The sequence below is a fragment of the Tetrao urogallus genome (genome assembly GCF_951394365.1).
Source record: "Tetrao urogallus genome assembly, chromosome: 5".
In the NCBI taxonomy this organism is placed as follows: domain Eukaryota; kingdom Metazoa; phylum Chordata; class Aves; order Galliformes; family Phasianidae; genus Tetrao; species Tetrao urogallus.
In genome coordinates, this window is record NC_136818.1 from 22998798 (window position 1) to 23017992 (window position 19195).

At 41.5% G+C, this 19195-nt stretch overlaps 1 protein-coding gene across 1 annotated transcript in view; it reads right to left on the bottom strand.

The window, feature by feature from the left end:
- TEDC1 (tubulin epsilon and delta complex 1) overlaps positions 1-19195 on the bottom strand; it is a gene marked incomplete at both ends in the record, with an annotated part of 63933 nt that overhangs the window by 43483 nt on the left and 1255 nt on the right. The window contains 2 exons of the mRNA XM_079536055.1: positions 1737-1901; positions 14108-14310. Of these exons, the coding sequence (XP_079392181.1) occupies positions 1737-1901; positions 14108-14310 (368 nt within the window). The remainder of the gene's footprint in view (positions 1-1736; positions 1902-14107; positions 14311-19195) is intronic.

Genomic DNA, 19195 nt, shown 5'->3' on the forward strand with positions numbered 1-19195 from the left:
AATGACTGAGAAGGCAGTAATGGCAACGTGGGGAAACTGGATTGAACAGAGAAACATTCCCTCTCCTGCTTAGTCTTGCAGACTCTGAAAACCACAGTCCAGGAAACTGCATAGTAACTAGCCTGTCTCAAGCTGTTTTCTGACTGCATTAGTCTTAATGTGAATGAACATTTTTCCTCCAGTAGCCAGAGGGGAAAAAAAAGTCCAAGTTTATTTCAAAATACAATCCCCATAGGAGGTCATCATCTTCCCTGTCAACACTTCAGCACGTTGCCCATTCAGCACCTCGCTTCATCTCATCCCGGACAGCAAGAGGATCTCTGTTCTCAAGGCCCCAGCTCTGACCTGCTCTTAATTCTTCCTTGCTCTCATTAACTGCACCTGAGGTATCGAGACTGCCTAACGATTTGTTCCTGCCAAGTACCAGATAAATCAGAGCACTGATGATGACTTATGGAATATTTGCCTCACCTACTATAAAAATCAGCATACCTCAAATAGAGGTAGCTTATCAAGGGGAGAACACTTCATTGGAGTTTTACATCATTAAGTCACCTCTCCCAATAGCATGGCTGTCTGTAATCTCCGTGCAAAAGCCAAGGACTGCACCTGCACTTAAGGTGAATTGCTATCTTCCTTTGCAGTTCAGAAAAGCACATTCACAGTGGGCAATGAGAAGCAAAAGGTTATTTTAGATGCTGCACACGCAGCACCTGATCTTTCCCTAGGGCTGTCAATCAGACATCTTCCCCGGCAATCAATTCATGTAAAGAACAAAATGTAACCTCATTATAGTTTTCAGCCTTGCTCTGTCACACACAGGATTAAAGCAAAGAAGGTATCTTCATTCAAAACCCTCTTGTTCTGATTCTGACGACTTGCTGATACACTTTCTTCGAGGAGAAATTTCTCAAACCTGTTCTGAGTCTTGAAAAGATTATTTGTCGAGCCTCTACACACAATAGCAAGTGGCTCCATACAGAAGGAGAAGAAGGCAAGAGTGGATCAGGAAAATGCTACTGAATAACTTTCAGAACTATTTTTACAACTTTTTATTATCTTTTTTTTTTTTTTTTTTTTTTTTTAAACTTGTCTCCAGAGTCATCACTGCTGTCAAATTTGGGAATGCAGGATGCATTTATCTTAAGCAGGCACAGTGCTTCTCAGATATCTGCATTGAGATGGGCAAAAAAACCACCATAAGCAAATGGGAATAGAACTGGAATCTCAGCCAGGTAGAGAATGAACATTTCCTGATTTAAAATTGTTTTTGGGGTTTTGTTCAGATGCTCCCTAGTACTGCAGAAAGGGAAAATGCATTTTAATTTGCTGCTACGACTTTCAACATCTGCGCTCAGAATTTTGAGTGCACATTTGTGATGAACTAACACTTGAGTCACTACTTGTCTTTGGGAGCCAAGTGCTCTGTCATGCTTCTACCAGACATTTTCTAAGGAAAATGGTGACAGCCCACCTGGTTATGGAAGTGACTAATGTGCCAACCTGTGAGGGAGACTTTCATACAGCAATTACAACCTTACAAACACAGTGCATACTTCATTTTTTCATGGTTCTGCCTCACTGGGGAAAGGTGGGGGTATTTATATTTAGAGTAATTCACTTGTAACTAGAGAAAATGCCGAACTAGCAGACAAGAATAATTTATACATTTAGCACTAGCTGACAAGGCTTTTAAATAATAAACAACGCCACAGTGGGTTAGAAGAATCATTTACCTTATGTAAAAGCTTGCACTGCTCTTGCTGCTGAGCATGCAGACTCCGCCACTGGAACCTCAGCTTCCCATTTAACCACTGAAGGTATCGAACATCGACTCTGTTCTCCAGCCCAGGTGCCATCTCAGTTGTATCCTTCTCACTGTAAGACAGATCCTCTTCACACTAAAAGCAGAAGAGAACACCAACATATTTTAAATAACTCCAACATTTTCAAATCACTCAGCAGTGAACACAGGCCAAATAGCTAAAAATTTCCCCAAACTTCAGCACTCTGGAATAAATACCAGGTTCACAGCTAAGATGAAATGGACTGTCTTTCTCTTCTGTCTTTCATTTTCCATGCTCAGGAAGACACAGATTGATCTTGAGACACTAAGCATACTCTCTATTCAGATGGACAAATCACATTTTGCCTAGGTCCTAGTAAGTCAGAGAACATAAAAAACAGATTTAGTTCCTCGAGTATCTTTCTGAAAGCGCTGCAGGCTGTACCAAGTGACCCAATTTTATAAACCGATGCCTTATATAGGGACAAAACTGCGGGCCTTTGCTTACCCAGCTATTTTCTTTTACCCATCTAGCATTTCTCTTCTTGCAGAATGGGGATAAAGAAATAACCACGCAGCTAACACTGCTCAGGAGTCTGCAGGAACATTTTCAGCCTCTGTAATAGTGAGAGTGAGACTGAGGGGCAACTGTCACACATAGCCTTGTTTTGACTTTTCTCCAGAGTAATTTGGAAGGAAGAATAAGAGTGTGCCTTGTCCAGTTTGTCCCATTTTCCTTCTGCAATTGCAAAAAAATAAGTAACAATACCTTCACCTTTTGGATGCAATTTTGCCTTGGCTAATCACAAAAAGTGAGACATTTCTGCTGTACCTTCCCCAGCCTCTTGCACAAAGATCCTTCCCATTTCCAAACAGACTCTCTGCTTTCAGCTAAGACTCTGCAAATGGGAGGAAGACATGGGCTGGTTTACCTCTGATGACAGTAACACCACTTAAAGGGTGGTTAAAGTTCTCAGCTTCACGTAGCCTACAGAAAGTACACGCAGTGAATACAATCCATAAATCCAAATTTTGACTACAGCATGTTGTAAGAGGTAGAAATAGCACAGACCTGCAAAAGCCTGGGGCTTCAGAACTGGCAGTGTCCAGCTAAGGAAGCGCTTCCCAGCTGTTGGATTCTCAAGACTCTTCTTTAAAGTAGAAATTTCAAGTCTACTTGAAACATGACTGTTTTCAAGAAAACAGTTGAGCAGATATTTGTACCCATAGACCTCAGCAGTATTTAAACATATGTGCTCCCCTGCTTCACAGACATCAGTGTTCAATAAAATCTTCTAAAAATTCAGTTGGCAGGCAAAGCTTGAATATAATTCCAGTTTGGATCCTAAACTAAAAATGCAAACTGCAAAAATGCAAAATGAAGAGAGCTTAATTAATCTTGCTTTAAATGCAGATTTCAGCAGATGTGTATCTGTAACAATGATCAAACAACCACCTAATGCTTGCTTTAACCTATTGCTTCAGTTGATAGTGCCTCTAATACAATGAGTGTTCCTATTATTTATAAGCACAAAAGTGCTGGTCTGGTCACACAACAAAATGTATCAAGATTACATGTTGTTTTTTTTTCCCTTTGTTCCATGGCTCAGATAAATATGTGCTATAAATCACAGCAGCACAGGGTTCATAAAGGGCTTTTCCTTTTAAAGGCACAGATGTGTCTTTAGAGAAAACAAAAGAAAAGGAAAAAGACTATCCCCTTTGTGTCAAGTGCAATGTCATTCTCTTTCCCCAGATGCCACAAGCTTTTTGCTCCAAAATCAAAAGGCATTGAGTTCTTGGGCACTGCAGGCCCAGCTACAGCACCTACGTGCTTCAGTGGCCCTGTCACCATCAGGCAAGGATTCTGAACTATGACACTGTATAGATACGGTTACCACGTTGTCCCTAAACATGAGCCAAGCGGCTGGGTGTTAGTAGCACACCAGAGAAAACACAGATGTAAACAGCACTAAAATGCTGCAAACAAGCAGCCAGAGAGCCACAAGGTCAAAGGCCTCTGTCCTACTCTCGTATCTGGGATTCCCAGACTGAAACACTCATTTTCCATTATCTGCAGTTCAGCTCCCCTGAACTAGAGGTTTGAGAATGGCACAAACACTGATCTCCTGGGGATTCATTTCAGGAAGGAATGGCATTAGACTCAATAGCTTTGGCAGCAAAATGACAAACACCGTGCAGAGCTAATTTTATTGTAGCGACCTGCCTTATTAATATTAAAATAAGGAAGCTAGTCAATGCATTTTTTAACAGGAACTCTATTATTTATTTCACAAACTGCACAAAAAATTTACTTTTGCTATGAAATACTTACCCTGTCGTAAAGTAAACAAGGTAAAAAAAAAAAAAACAACAAGGTCTTGCATATTATACTGTGACCTCAATTTCCTGAGCCATCTCTACCATCTAAGACTATTTACTGCTCTCCCAGTGAGAGAAAAATCACTAAAATACCAACTCAAGCTAGGGTCTTAGCTTCAAATATAACTGTGAATTTATCTAATCTATGCAGTGATTTGGGCACACACCTACACTTACTTCTGACACAAAGAAGTTGCATGCTTTTTACCAAAGCCATGACAAGCAGCCCAGCAGCCACCCAGACCTCCTAACAGCCTCCTCTCACTTGGGCTGCTCCACACCACCTCTGGAAGGGATAGCTTCAGAGTCACGTATCAGAAAAGCTTTTTGCTTATGAACAGTTAGCTAATGTTTCTCTTTGATTCTGCTTCCAGAACCACAGGCTTGCAGAACAAAAGCCACATTAGGATGTATGCATACCTCACTGCAGTGCTGGAATCTTTTCCAACCGGTGACACCAGAGCTAGTCCTGTCCAACTGGACAATACAGACTCAGCAGAGCACCTGGGATTAGCACAGCTGTTAAGCAGAAGCTAGAATGAAGCATAAATGCACCTCGGGTTTGGTCAGAGCTAAATACAGTCATGAGAATTCAGTCTCCAGCACCACAAGCTTTGCCCTGAGCATTCCTCCCCAGGCTATTTCATGTCCAGTTGTTATGAAAAAAAAAAAAAAAAAAAAAGATGCCAGATCATTCCCAAAACATGTGAATGCACTTGTAGTTACACAAGGCAGCAAACACAAAAAGAGCCAATGGTTCTCATGGCAAAGGCACTTGGTGCCAGTGAGTCAGAGTCATAAAGCACAGTGGACTAAAAGAGGCCACCAGATATATAAAAGTACTTGGAGGAAACAAACAAGGGGAGGAAGAAAGGAGGGTGAGAAAAAGATACATGGATATATTAACGTTATTTCACATTCCTTGTATCTGAGCAAACAACTTATATGTGATTTGATCAGAGGGAAACTAAAGGTTAAGAAGTTTCAGCTTATGGCAGGAATAAAGCTTTTCTTTTTGGTCTGAGATACAAAGCAATCCCATCTTACTAGAAATGAAGGAGCAACTCTACCCACAGTGGATGAAGATAAATTAGACAAGTACTTTGCCATATAAGTAGTTCAAAGAACAACACAAGCAGCAAGGTGAGAAGGGAGCATTTTTGCACTACAAGCTCCATTTGAGATATGAGAATTTACTGATCTACTGTGGGGCTGACCGTGCTCTACAGATATGCCTCAAATAAATTAAACTCCAAAAAGTATTTTAAAGGAAATTCCATACAGTTTCAAGGGAGACCTTACAACATACAACGAGGAAAACCCCACATCATGCAACTTGCTCACACTTCAACATCTTCCCAATTCATGCATATACTTTAATGCTTACATACCCTCGCACCAATGTCGTTACCACTCTGAAGAAACAACGCACTGCCTCATTCTGCCTGGTGCACCCAAGGAACAGGCCCACACTGCCTGCACTGCTGTGAAAGCAGGGCTCTAGCAGGGCTGCTTCCCTGGGAGATGCTCTTTTGCAACCATGAGCTGCCATCTGTTGGTAAGGGAAGGGCGGTGGCAGGCTCTGGTTCAGCCCCAGCCTGCTGCAGCTTTTCCCCATACTTCTTCCAAATCCCCCAAGGCCCAAATCTCTGCTTCCATATTTGGATAGCCACGAAACAGCTCACTTCCCACAGAGACACAGCCTTGTTGGAGCTCACTTAGCACAGGGATACATGCACCAAGTCATATTCCCAGTGGGTAGCAACCCTTGAGTGGTGTAGCAGAAAGCGACAGTCAGCTAAACCCTCAAACGTGTGCTCCCCCTGGTATTCACTTCCACTAAAGGTAACCTGTGCCTAGATAGAAACTATTTACTCTCAGATCTCAACTACAGTACACACACAGCCTCATATCCCAAAGGAACACCTCTAGATTGCTCACTGCAGGGCTTGCGAAAGGCAAAACAGTCATATAAATCACAGCAATAAAGCGCTCCTGTAAGCTTCTACTGAGAGCTCATTCTGAACTGCTCATAACTCAGACAATGGTTTGTATGTGACATAACATATGTTAACCAGTGTAATTACACAGCTTTAAAGAGGTAGGGGTTTTTTTTTGTTTGTTTGTTTTTTTAAGCACTGTAGCTAGAAATACCAGACTATCAGACACACTTTCCTAATTCAGTCATATATCTATCTGTGGGAGGGGAAAACGTGAAAAGGAACAATTTGAATAGAGGAATATGAAAGGGACAACACTATTTTCATTAAGAGCTCCATCAACCATGCTAATTAACTCTCCTCCTAGACACAGAAGGATCCAGACTGCTCTGTGCATGGAAAGATTGGTGCTGTAAGAAACCAACATGCCAACTAAATATCCAGATATTAGCACAGAAGAGCATGTTTTCCATTTAAAAAGAAAGTGCTCATAAAGTAGAAGTGATGTTCATAGCATATTTGGAAGCAAGATTAAAAAAAAAGAAGAAGAAAAATGCTGTGTTTCTGCAAGACCTTTCAGCTTTTAAATTTCAATGTCTCTTATAAAAATTGCTCCTCTCTGTGGCACTCCCAAGAGCTCTGCTGGTATCTCATTGGCAAAGAGTGAAAAAGAAGATGCTGAGGGAAGTCAAAATGTGAGCACAGCTCCTACTTCTTGCTGCCTTGTTCAAACAAGCCTGCCTGGCAATAGCCACAAGCCTGAGGCACCAGAGCGAGTCACACATTCCAGCCCTCCTTGTTCAGAAGGCCTCGCTTAGAAGCTCTGCATGAGGGAAAAAGCACTATGCCTTTAACACAGCACAGCAGCACTGCCCATCTTTGGAGCTACAAGGTCGAGGGTGTCACTCTATAAGTAACACTTCAAGTCCCAAAATGACTGCATTATGCATCCAGATGAAAGAAGTCAAACACACAAACACGTGACAAGGCAGACCTTCACTTGGAGAATGCCACGTTTTGCTGGGCTGAACAAATTGCAGTACAGATAATGTCTTGCACTACACTTCCTCTGCCTGCAACTGCAGTCCTGTTTGCTCACATCCATTTAGCTCCACTGTGGGAAAGCAGCTTGACAGAGGGTATCCAGTGAGACAAAGAGATGCAACGTGATCCATCAGCAGGGAGTCTGGAGGAAAGGGGCCAAGAGAAGAAGAAACAGTAGCTGCCTTGGACCAGAGGTAAGGCAGAGCTCTGCCATAGGCAAGAAGGCCTGCCATGCTCTCCTTTGTACGTCCATGTGGATCTCCTGAGGAATAAGTGATTTCTTTCCAAAGATCCTGCAATGAAAGTGAACCCTTTTCACTTAAGAAGTGGGACACCAGAGGTGAAGGATTTTCCTACTTAAATCAAAAGGCACTGCCCACTCCTTGCCAACGGAGGGCAGGAGAGACACTGAAACATTTTAACATCACTCGGTTTCATCACTTGGTGCATTTGCACCACTATGCCTTCATATTTGCACTCAGTATTCACTCAGTATTGGAAGCTCCAATTGTGAAACCTCAAATGACTCCAGTGACTGAGGGTAGAGCCCCATCCAAAACCAGCCATAACATCACAGGTACAAGTAATTTTGTATTTATTTGAAATCCAGACATTACCCAAAGAAACAAGTTCAATAAATGATGACTGCGAAAAGCCTAAATTACAAGTCTTTTTGATCATTTCAGACTTTGCTTTTAGAGTGTTTTAACTTGACACAGTGTCTGAGAAAATCGTAAGAGTGTATTCGCTGTGTCAAGCAATAATAAATATTAACTAAAAGTCTTCCAGTGCTTTCTGGCAAAAATTAGAGGAGAGAAATTCTGCAGGAGAACCATTAGGGATCCTGTGCCCTCTATTTAGGTTTCAGGCTCTTAAAAAGAGTGTTCATTAGCAGCTACTGTAATATGGCAGTGGTAGTAGCAAAACAGATAAATGGTAGGAGTTCTGAGTAAGACAAGAGGTCGAATAAAGCAGAAGTGTTAAGCACAGGGAATAGGGGAGGCAAATCAAAAAATGAAAGCCGACAAGCTGATACAGGCTGCACAGATCTGGAAAGTAATTACGATTACAAGTAAGAATCAATAGGTTAATAAAATTCCCTACTCTCCATGACATTGTAATACATTAAGAAGGGAAAAAAGCAGAAAACTGATATTTACTGACACTAGTGCTAAAGGTGTCCTCCTGCTTTTCTGCTGGGGAGTAGCATCAGGCTTGGCTACTGCTTTCACACTTTGATACGGCAATATGGTTTAAGAACAGCCGTGCTGGATGAGATTTCTGTAAGAGAAAGGCATTTCAACAGCAAGATGAGCAACCAGGCAGAAGGCTCATGCTATAATGGAAATAGCCAGTGAGCCAAGTTAGACTGTGACAAACAAAAGGGGAATCAAATTGCAAACCCAAGAGTCAGAACACATGTTTAGATTCATTCTCCCAATAAACACTACAAGTAATGAAACTAAGTTCACTTTGGCAAGCTAGAAAGACATACACAAATTCCAACTACAATAGCCATAATAGCTCTGTTTGTTAATTACTATGCATTCACAAAAGGGGAGGGGAGTCCAATTTCAAATAGAGGGCAAGAAGCAGACAGAAGGAATTAGCAGAACCAAGAACAAGTATTTATACACCGTATCTTGGTGATAATGAGGGAAGTAACATCACTGCCCCTATCTAAAAACTCAACAGCCTTCACACATAATTAAATTACTAGGCACATAAATTAATTTCAGCTGCTGAAACAATACCAGTACAGGCAGTATTTTTCCCAGGAACAGAAGGAATTCTTGCTCACAGAGCATTGCTATTATCCATACAAGCCACTGTGCAAATTTGGAAAAAGCCTTGATATGCTAAAAAAGCAAGTTTATATCAAACAATAATCTGCTTCTTAAATAAATGGAAAGACAACATGAGAATTCTCCAAGTCTACAGGTTCAATGAAAAAAAAAAAAAAAAAAAAAAGAGCAACAGAACTCACATTCTTAAGGTTCCATACCCTGTTTTAAGGTTCGTAAACACTATATTTTTTTATTATTATTATTATTATTATTTTGCTATTAACTGTGGCCAGCCAATGCTCCCATCAAGTTTCTCTCAAGATCCTCCTCCTCATGTTCCTTCTTGGGTGAAGATCACACAGTTGTACTAGCTTTTGTCACTGACACGTCAGCAGGCTACAAGCATAAACAGTTAAGCGACAGAGACTCAGTGTAACTAGCAGAGTTGCTCCAAAGGATACAGGAACCCTGATTTCATGGAGGAACCCATACCTCCAGAACTCAAGAGTCTCAATTAAGGAGACATGGTGGCTGCTGGAGGAACACTGGGTTTGGTTGTGGGATCTCATAAACACCTTGGGATAGACCAGAAAATCCACCAACTTTATAGGAAAGAAAGCAAAAGGAAGAATCACTCAGATGTGGTTGTTTTTTGTTTTTAAACTTTCCCTCGTACTCTAAGATTTCCATGTGGAATCAATGAACAGCACTCAAGATTATTCCTCAAGTCACCCAAAGCAACAAAAGATGCTAAATTCAACATCTCTGCGGTACTTATTTGAGACAGAAACCCACAGAGAGTGTAAAAAGCCTTTCAAGACAATGTCTAACAACTAATCATCCAGTGCTTTAAAGCAAAAACAATAGGCTAGAATTCCAAAACAGACGCATCGTAAATCAATGTGAGCCTCCAATTCAGGCTGTACTCCAGTCTTTACAGGACCAACACAATTAGTGATTTCCTCTAATTGTTTTACTTTTTCTAGAGTTGATTAGTGCAAGATTTGAGCTTCCACTGATCGCCTCTGCTGTCACCAACATGCTGACAAAGCAGGACTATCAATTCACAGAATGAACTTCAACTACAGCAGCCACAGGCCAGAGCCCAGCATACACTACCTGCCCTTCCTCCCTCTCCTGTACAGCAATGTGGGCTTCAGGCAGCTCTCCTCACTGTTTCCTCCACCCCTTCTCTAAGATTCATAACCTGGAGGAGAGGCATGGACGGAAGGCTGCAGAGGGCAGCAGCTCCCCCAGCACTGCAGGTTGCTGCAGCCCACAGCAAGCATCCCAGACCCTGGCACAACAGCCTGCAGCACCAACCTTGCAATGGAAATGCACTGGAGGCCCCATAAGACAAGGTGCCCTGAAGGATTCTCCTAACACATCCAAGCAGTCAGCCCATACGATCACCCAAGGTGCCAACATATCCGTCCTTGCCAACAACTACTCCAAGATTATTTTTATTTTTTAATTACATTAGATACATTAAGCACTACCTCCTATTACCCCAAGCCTTTCATCATACTTTTACCACCATGTAGCTAATACTTTCAGATATCACTTAACCTTTGACTCAGAAGATGTAAGCGTGTGTAAAATTAGGCTTGTTGAATGCTTTTTCCTAGCTCAGGATCTTAAGGCTCTGAATTCCTTGCAGCAGTGGAGCTCCACGTCCATCATGTGTCAAGCATACCCTTGTCCCTCTATAAATAACTGGCTGAAATCCTTCAGATGGAAGTGTTCAATTTGCAGGAGAGAAAAAAAGCATGTTGCTAAGGAACAGTGGAGAAGAAAAGGCCATAGAGTGGTAATCTGGAATGAAATGAATTAATTTAATTGGCCCTTGATTTGTTGGGTATTTGGCACACTATCAGCAATTTCATTGCTGGTAGGCTTTGTTTCAAATACAGCCTGAAAGAATGGTCAGAACATCTCTGCACACTTAATTTAGGGATTAGCTGCATTCTCTCCTCTTCATACAACAGACCCTTCACACAACAGTCCACGTTTGTGGATCTCCAACAGCATTTTAACAGCAAACCACAAACGCATCCCTTTGAGCTACTGCTATGCTGCAGCTCTTCAGGTTCCATTTTTTTAGATGAAGACACAGTGGTGGGGGGCTTTCTTCACATTTATTCTAATAGATCAAAAGATGTGCTCTGTTAGTAAGCGCTGGCTTTCATGCTTTGCTGATTTTGGCAGAGATCTCAGCAGTGCACGGAACCAAATAGTATTTCATGGATTGTTGTTTTGCAACATTTTCAAGAAAATATTTTCAATTGTTTATAGTATGTTTAAAAAAGGCTCTGTGTGACGGAATGTTTTTCAGGCTCTTTCTCAGCTGTGAACTTCACTTGCTTTAAATGAAGAAGAAAGAGAAAGAAATGCTCTTTCATGATCTTTCTCTAAGTATGTTTTTTCAAGTAGCCCTGCCTTTTTCTTCCATTTATTCAAATAAGAGAGAATTACAACTGCAGAGACTACATCTCTGACATGCTTAGAAATGTCTGTACCATCTGTTATGTATCTTCCAACACTTCAGCTTAAGTATCAGAAAAAAGCCTGTTATTTACCATGCACAGAGTCAAAGTGCCAGCACTTCAATTGTTTAGGCTGTACTTTAACCCACAAGATGCCTGGTAACAAACTTTCAATCTCACCTCTTGTTGTTCACTATAATTTTAGGAACTAAAACATCATTCTGATTGATGAGAAGATACTCATGAAGATACTCCATAAAATAACACTACAATAATCATCATACTTTTACGCAAACAACAGGGTCTAGTGAGTGGTGTACAAGGAGTTGAACCACCTTCCATTTCCTTCACACCCATTCTTATTTCCTTAACTGTGCACTTTTAAGTCCTAACTTGCTTGGGTCTTACTGCTCAGATGTATTGGTTTTGTAACGCCTCGCTGATCAGCTCCATGATAAGATCTCTCCCTGGAAATTCTTTGTGGTACAGAACCACAAAGAGGACCACAATTACAATCTAACATTTCTTCCTTAAGACCAACTGCATTTATTTGTTTTATTACTCGTAAGTTTCATGTCGAAAACTTACTAGATGAACACCGAACAAGAGATGTTGTCATTAAAGTGTGCAATCTTTACATACATACACTAATTCCAACTCCCATATATAAATATAAATATATATATATATATATATATATATATATATAACTTTTTATCTGGCTTATTAAGAACCTCGCTGGGTTTGTGAGCCTTTGCAAACACTGTTTTAGGACAGTTATGTATATGAAACATGTATTGCATTCTTTTTGAGAAACACAGGTGAGCAGATTGGAATTGACATGAAAGGCACACCAGTAAACAAAATGGTTCATATACCTCTGTGTGGACATACAAGATAACGTTGTATCACCACAGTTCTTTCATCTCATGTTGGAAAAGGCAAAAATAAGTCCTTCAGAGAACATAATACGGCATTTTTCTACCTCCTGAATTCACGCCGCTACTACACTACAGTCATCACTCTTTTGTGATAGAAATCATGTGCTAAAAGAAAAAAAAATCTACTACCACACAACCAAAACAGAACCAAGATGCTCAAAGTAAAACATTCACCATGAGTGTCTTTCTCCTATGGTCTGGAGGTGCCCTTTTGATCACCAGAGTGCACCACCGCTCCCTTTTTTGTGAAGCAACCAATGGCAGTGTATAAGTGCAGTCTGTTTTCTCACAATGATGATATAAAGGCAACTCTTCCCTTTTAATTGCTTTCCATTGAATTCCTTTTGCGGATACTGCACCTACAGCGTAACTTCCTCAACTCTCTGCCATTAGTCACAAGTTTATCGCCACAGCAGTGAAACACAAAGACTGTTGCCTTACTAGTAGATTTCCTGATGTAGATTGGGTGTCAAGGCTTGGGCTCCAGCTTGATTCTCACCTTCTAAATTCCCTTGTGAAGTAGGACTTTGGGTAGAAAGAAAGCATCTGCGGGTTCTCAACAGGAGCAAGTGCTGGATGGAATTCAGGTGGTAAATCCTCCACTCGGGAGCAGAGGTTCTGTTCCTGGCAGGCTGGCCAGCCCCACTAACAGCTGTAACTGAACTGCCCCTAACTAACATTGAAAAGATGCAGTCCGCAGCCTAGGGGAGCACATCTACATGACCATGTAGAACACAAGGTCTTAAACATTAACAGACACAAGCACGTGGGACTCATCACCTACATTGTCCTTTGCCAAGGAATGAGACAGTTCTGTGAGCTTATCATTCAGAACCAGACTTACCAGCAATTAACATCTAATAGATGAAGATGACTTAGAACAAATTTACATCCATCTAGAGGGACCTCAACCACGTTAACACACTGAGGGGATCAGCATAAACTCAGTCTGTGTTCAACTATGTCAAGAGCAGAGACAGTAAAAACATGGAAAAAATGCACCACATTTGCCTCTCGGCTTCTCAGTTTATATACCAAAGCAAATGTCTATATAGTAATACATGCTCTTAAACACAAGGAACAGGTGTAAAATTATAAAATTTGATAATACTACTTCTATGAGGCTGTGGGCTTGGGTTTTTTGCTTTTTTTTTTTTTTTTTTTTTTTTTTTTTTAGTCCTCCCTGATCATGTACATCGTAGCCAAAGTAGAGACACAGTTATCCTGAGCCTACTTCAGAGCAGGCTTTCTATATGCTAATATCTTTTTATTTATGGAAACACAAGCATACCTCATCGACCTCTTAAGGAAGCTAAAAGGCCATTAGTTACCCCAACAATAGCAGCTGCCATTTGAGATCTTGATGCTTTTTAATACTGTTTGCCTTAGGATTACTTGTTCCACCCAATGCCAACAGCCCCAGACTTCAGAAATAACCTGTTTGCCTACTGTCTGGCAACAGAGACCAACAACATTCACTTACCTCCATTCCTCCACACTGATCTCATCTATACTGCAAGAAACCAAAATCACAGCACTCATGTAGGGAAGAGAGTTTGAGAAAAAGAGGGAACTCAAATCACCTGCACAAAGTTTAGGGAAGAGAAAGTAAACAGGCTCCAGTATTTTTATTTCTTTTAAGCCAGGGTATTTACTTGTCAAGTTCCCAAGATACCCCACAGTGTGCAGTACACTAGTGATAGCACGGATGGATGAGGCGGAAGGACACAAGCATGCTCACCGTGCACACAGAGGTTTCATCCCCTGTTTTCACTCTGTTCCGAGCCAAAAGCCGTTCCAAGAGGTTCGTCCTGTGCAGCAGCCAGGAAAATGCCAGCAGCAGCTCTCGACTTCCTGCTGAGCCATCCGAGGGGAGCTGATAAAGTTCTGGCCTGCCATAGCCATGGTACCACAACGCTGATTTGACAAACCTAATTTGGGTATCTGAAAAGAAGAAAACAACTGAGAATAACACACTGTGCTACTCAGCGTGTTCACCCGTTTGGTTCCAGAAACTGCTGCTGTCTCTGAGAGCAAGATTTTTAATCAAGCCTAAGGCTAATAGAGGGCAGCAGAGACTGGAGCACTTTAATCAGCAAATTAAAAAGGAAGAATGTAACGGGAAAAACTTCTTTATGCTTCCCTGTTTGGACCTACGGGAACTACTGCTAAAGGAAAAGAGGAAATTCAAAGTTGAGAATGTAGTAGGCCAGTAGTGTCCTCTTGGAGATTAACAAAAGCAAAACAGATAAACAGCCATCCCCACTACACCAAGACTCCAACTCACCCATCCATTTTTTATGAGCCACCAAGCGCGCTATGAATTACTAAATACTCTGAGCCACTTGACTCCTGAATGAAACAGGAATTTGGAGATAGGAGTCTCAAATCTCTAAGCAACAGTGGGCAGGCAGAGATAACACAACCTGGTGAGCAGCAATGTGTGCAGCATGGACTATTTAACTCTCAGAAATGCTCCAATTCATATTCCTTCACACCAGCAAATTTTTCCTGACAGCTACAAGACAGGCACTACAGAACTGTGAAATACTGAGGAAAGGAAGATAAAATTATTATAAAAACAGGTTCTGACCAGCAAGCCTCAGCTCTGTACTGAGTAGTCAAAACTGTAATAAAGAACACAATTAAGGGCCACGATGATAACCAATATATGCTGGGGAAGAAGCAACAGTAGCTGTATGAAGATGTCCTGCTGAATACACTACCAGAGTTCTATGAAGGCAACAATCAGTGAGTAGTTAAGGACCTTTCAACTGATGCAGATTTAGCTTTCCCAAAGGCATTCAACTAGCAGAAGAAAAAGCCAGTAGATGGGCTTGCATCAGCAACAAGTGACTAGCAGTTAAGAATCAGAGGACAGGAACACAGTGGTTTCACAAGAGAGCTACGAGCTAAACCTCTGCTGTTCAACTAACTCAAAATGACACAGAGGCAATGTGATAATGACAGAAAGCAGATTATGAAAAACTGCAGAACTTAGTGAGTCCAAGCATTAGAGTAGCAGATGTGGTGCACACAAGGGAAAAGAACAATTCAAACTCTACTGACATGGTAGCATGCTCAGGGCTGACCACTACACACTATCTTGGCTTATACAATTTTTCTGACAATATTACTCACCTCCCTGAGCATACAAAAGGAGACTGAATGCAAGCAATCTAGAAAGAAAATCTGACAGAATACAGTGAGGGACATAATACTTAACTCTATCCACCATGACCCCACTGCTCAAACTCACAGTATTCCTCCATTTCTTCAGTCCCAGAAGGGCTACGGAAGACTTGAGAAAAACTAAGAGAAAGAACAAGACCACAAGTACAGAACAGCATTTTAAGAAATGATAATGTGGGCAAATAAAATTTCTGGAAGCTGAAAGAATAACCTCCTGGAAGTGTCCCTGGTTTTGTCCATAATCCTGGCCATCCATTTTCAACAGCTGTCACTATTGGCTGGAGCCAGAGGAACCTTCAGTTTGATACAGTTGAGGCATCCTTCCAAAAGTAGGAAGAAAGCTCTTCACCTATTCTGTAAAGCTTCAAAAAAAAAAAAAGAAAAAGGTACATGCACACATCCCAACAAAAGGTACAGCCCTCACACAATCAGGGATTGTCACTGCTGTCCTTAATTAGCATACTCATTCATCACATTACACACTAGTTTTCCTGCTTCTTGGCCACTTGTGCTGGAACCATCCCTCAACAGTCACACACACTGTGATCTGTCTTTGTCTGGCACTGACTGCTGAAGCTCAAAAAGCACAGCATGACCAACTTCAAAACAAAAACAAAGGGGAAAAAAGCATTGCTCTCAAAAGGAATTTGTTAATTATGAGGGAATCTCACAGTGAAAAGTGGTTGATTTAACTTGATTTGAGAAACGTTAAGGGGCTCTTACCTGATGAAATAGTACAAAGCCAAGACAGAGTGAGGAGCTATAACCCAAAGTGTCCCGTGCCAGTAACAATATAGAAGCAGTGCACTGCTGCAGCTGTGCTGAGGCTGGGAGGAACTGATAGGCACTAAGAGCCATCAAGCCCTTTGTGTTCTGTTTGAACAGCTTTAAGAGACCAGGCAGTGTGGATCCCTAAGGAGATGCCTATTTCCAGAGTGCTCCTCGGTGCAAATGCAGAGCTGGAAATGCTATGCACGTCACTGTACATCTAGGAGCAGGAATATATGACCGACCACATGAAAGCTATAAATGAATTCCTGACAGAAACACTAACCACAATTCAGACAACTGGTTTTAAACCTAGCTTGCTTCTGCACCACAGACAAACCCAGACACCAACATGACTCTGTATACTCTTTCTGCAGATGCTTAAAAATCTGGCCATGGATATATCACAGGGAGCACTCAGTTCTTAGAATTTTGTTTTGATCACCCTTGAACATTCTCATATTAGCCAGGTTTTCTAGCTTCCCCTTCCTTTTCTTTGCACATCGTTCATTGCCAAGAAGCAAACTGCCATAACAGGTAAAGGTAGAAGTACTCCATGGGGAAGGAGGATCATCAGTACTTATTCTCCTTCCCTCTTGAAGCAAAGAAGCATTATGTGCTGCCATCTGCAGTTCAAGGAGCTCCCCAAGAAATCGCCTAACAAAGAGAAGGAATAGAGAGCAAGCTAGGGGGTTTTGTTTGTTCATTTTTTCCCCCTTTTTTTGTCATTTCCCTCCTCATTCAGGACCAGATGCACCAAGGCAATTCACCACCTGACTGAGGGAGTTGCTCTGACCCTTCACCTCCCCATTTCAGCTGTCTCTCTGCAACACACTGCCCTCCTAACAAGGAGGTACCTGGTGTGGGCATCAGGCAGCAGCTGTGGGCATGCAGCCAAGGTGTGGATCAGGTGCAGGGGCTCACACAGCCCTTCCAGAAGGGCTGAAGGACCTTACAGAAGCCACTTAGTTTTCCTCATCTCTGCAATGCTCTGCCTTGTAAGGATATGATCCTCAGATTAATGGCACTCAAAACTATATAAGTACCACACAACAAGATGGATTCTTCCAAAATGTGCAGCCAAGAGAGAAGGCAAAAATACCACGCAGATAGCAGATAACGCCAGTCACTCAAATATCCCCTCTTTGCCAACATTTTCTTCTGGCATTTTATTAGGATTAGGTAATCTATATAGAAAGACCCACACAGTCTTTCCAATTAATTCCTTTCCGCATGCACATTATTTATAAAAGCAAGTTCAGCACGTACAGCCAAATTGTGGATGAGCCTCAGGGTTCAGTTCTCTTAAAACTGTGCTCAAGCTGTGCTCTTCCACTTTACAAATCCCACAGGCTATTTTCGGTGAATTACAAGAAGGTACTCAAATAAGGGTTAGGCATTAGTCCCACAGACTGAGGCAGAAAGGGACTAAATCAAATACAAGAGCAGACAGAGATACATTACTGCACACATTCAGGCAAGAAACACCTGCAGAGGTGGTGGCACTGTGGGAAACAACTGCTGCTGCAGAACATCATTTTCTGCTTCATTTGTCAAACAAAGAGCTATACTGCAGCCCCAGACCTCTTCCTCGTACGAGAAAAAATGAGTTGCAGCTCTGCAAAAGAACCATCTCTTCCAACTATCAAAACGCACACTGCACCACTGCCTGGTGTGGCTGTTAGCCAAGTCCACCACTTCTCAACCTCTGTGAAAAAAGAACTGCATGAAGCCACGAACCCTGACTGACTTCATCAGTGAGGTTACAGTGCCACTGCACAGCTGAATTCCACTTGTACTCCTCTGAGGGGAAACCTGACATGTTTAAGAGGCTGTGGTGTGTCAACTGCTTCTAAACGCATGCTTCTTACTAGAAAAGACTCTTCCAGAAGGAGAAAGCAAAACTTGCAGAATTTAATAACCACCAACTGAAAGATGTGGTGTTTCTGCATTGCTTTTGAAAGAACACAAGAGCTCCCACATTTTAAAACATCCATCTGCGTGGATTTTCTTGCATGCAAAATATTTTTCAAATATTTCATTTTCTGCCACAGGGACACTAAAATCCATTAACCATTTAAAAATACAATGCAGAATGTTTTTCTAAACAGCATCACATTACAGCCACAAAAAGAGAATGCCCAGCAGCTATTCTGTTCAAAGCAAATGTTAATCTTCCCTAAAATTCACTTACATAATGAGCTCCAAACCTAATAAAAACCATTAATTGAAACAGAAACATGCGCTGGGACCGCAGCTTGGAAAGCAACTTGAACGAAAGGATTTGCCAAATTAAAGGAACAACTTTTATATAAAACTCTGTCCTGTAAAATCAAGAAGAGCATTCTATCCTCGTTTCGTTCAGAGCTTTTCCCTTGGAAGAACTTTTAGCTTACAAAAAAACAAAAAGCACAAGTCCACAAATATTGCTTTTCTTTCCCAGAAGGCTGTTCCTATGCCTACAAACACAGCAACACTCACAGAGAATGATGCTTCGCAGCCTTCCTCTGAGATACAGCAAGTGTCCCCTCCTAGCTTTTAGACAAGATAATTAATAGGTTGCACAAAACCAGCAAAGAAAGGGAAGCCCAAACCAAATGCTATGCTTGAATTGGAGGAATCGGTCTCAGTTCCTCACTTTTCTACATGTTCCTGAGAAAGTTATTTAGTCCTTGAGCTCAAGTCTTCCATTTCATTTCCATGCAATAAATTGTGAAAAACCACAATTGCTCTGGAGCAAGGACAGAGAAAAAAGAAGTAAAATATTGTTCCTATCTACACCAGGCAACTCGTTCTCTCAGCCAAGCAAAGGTAGTTAGCATATTTTGAACAGCAGTACAGCTACACAACCTGAATTTCAGGCTTAATC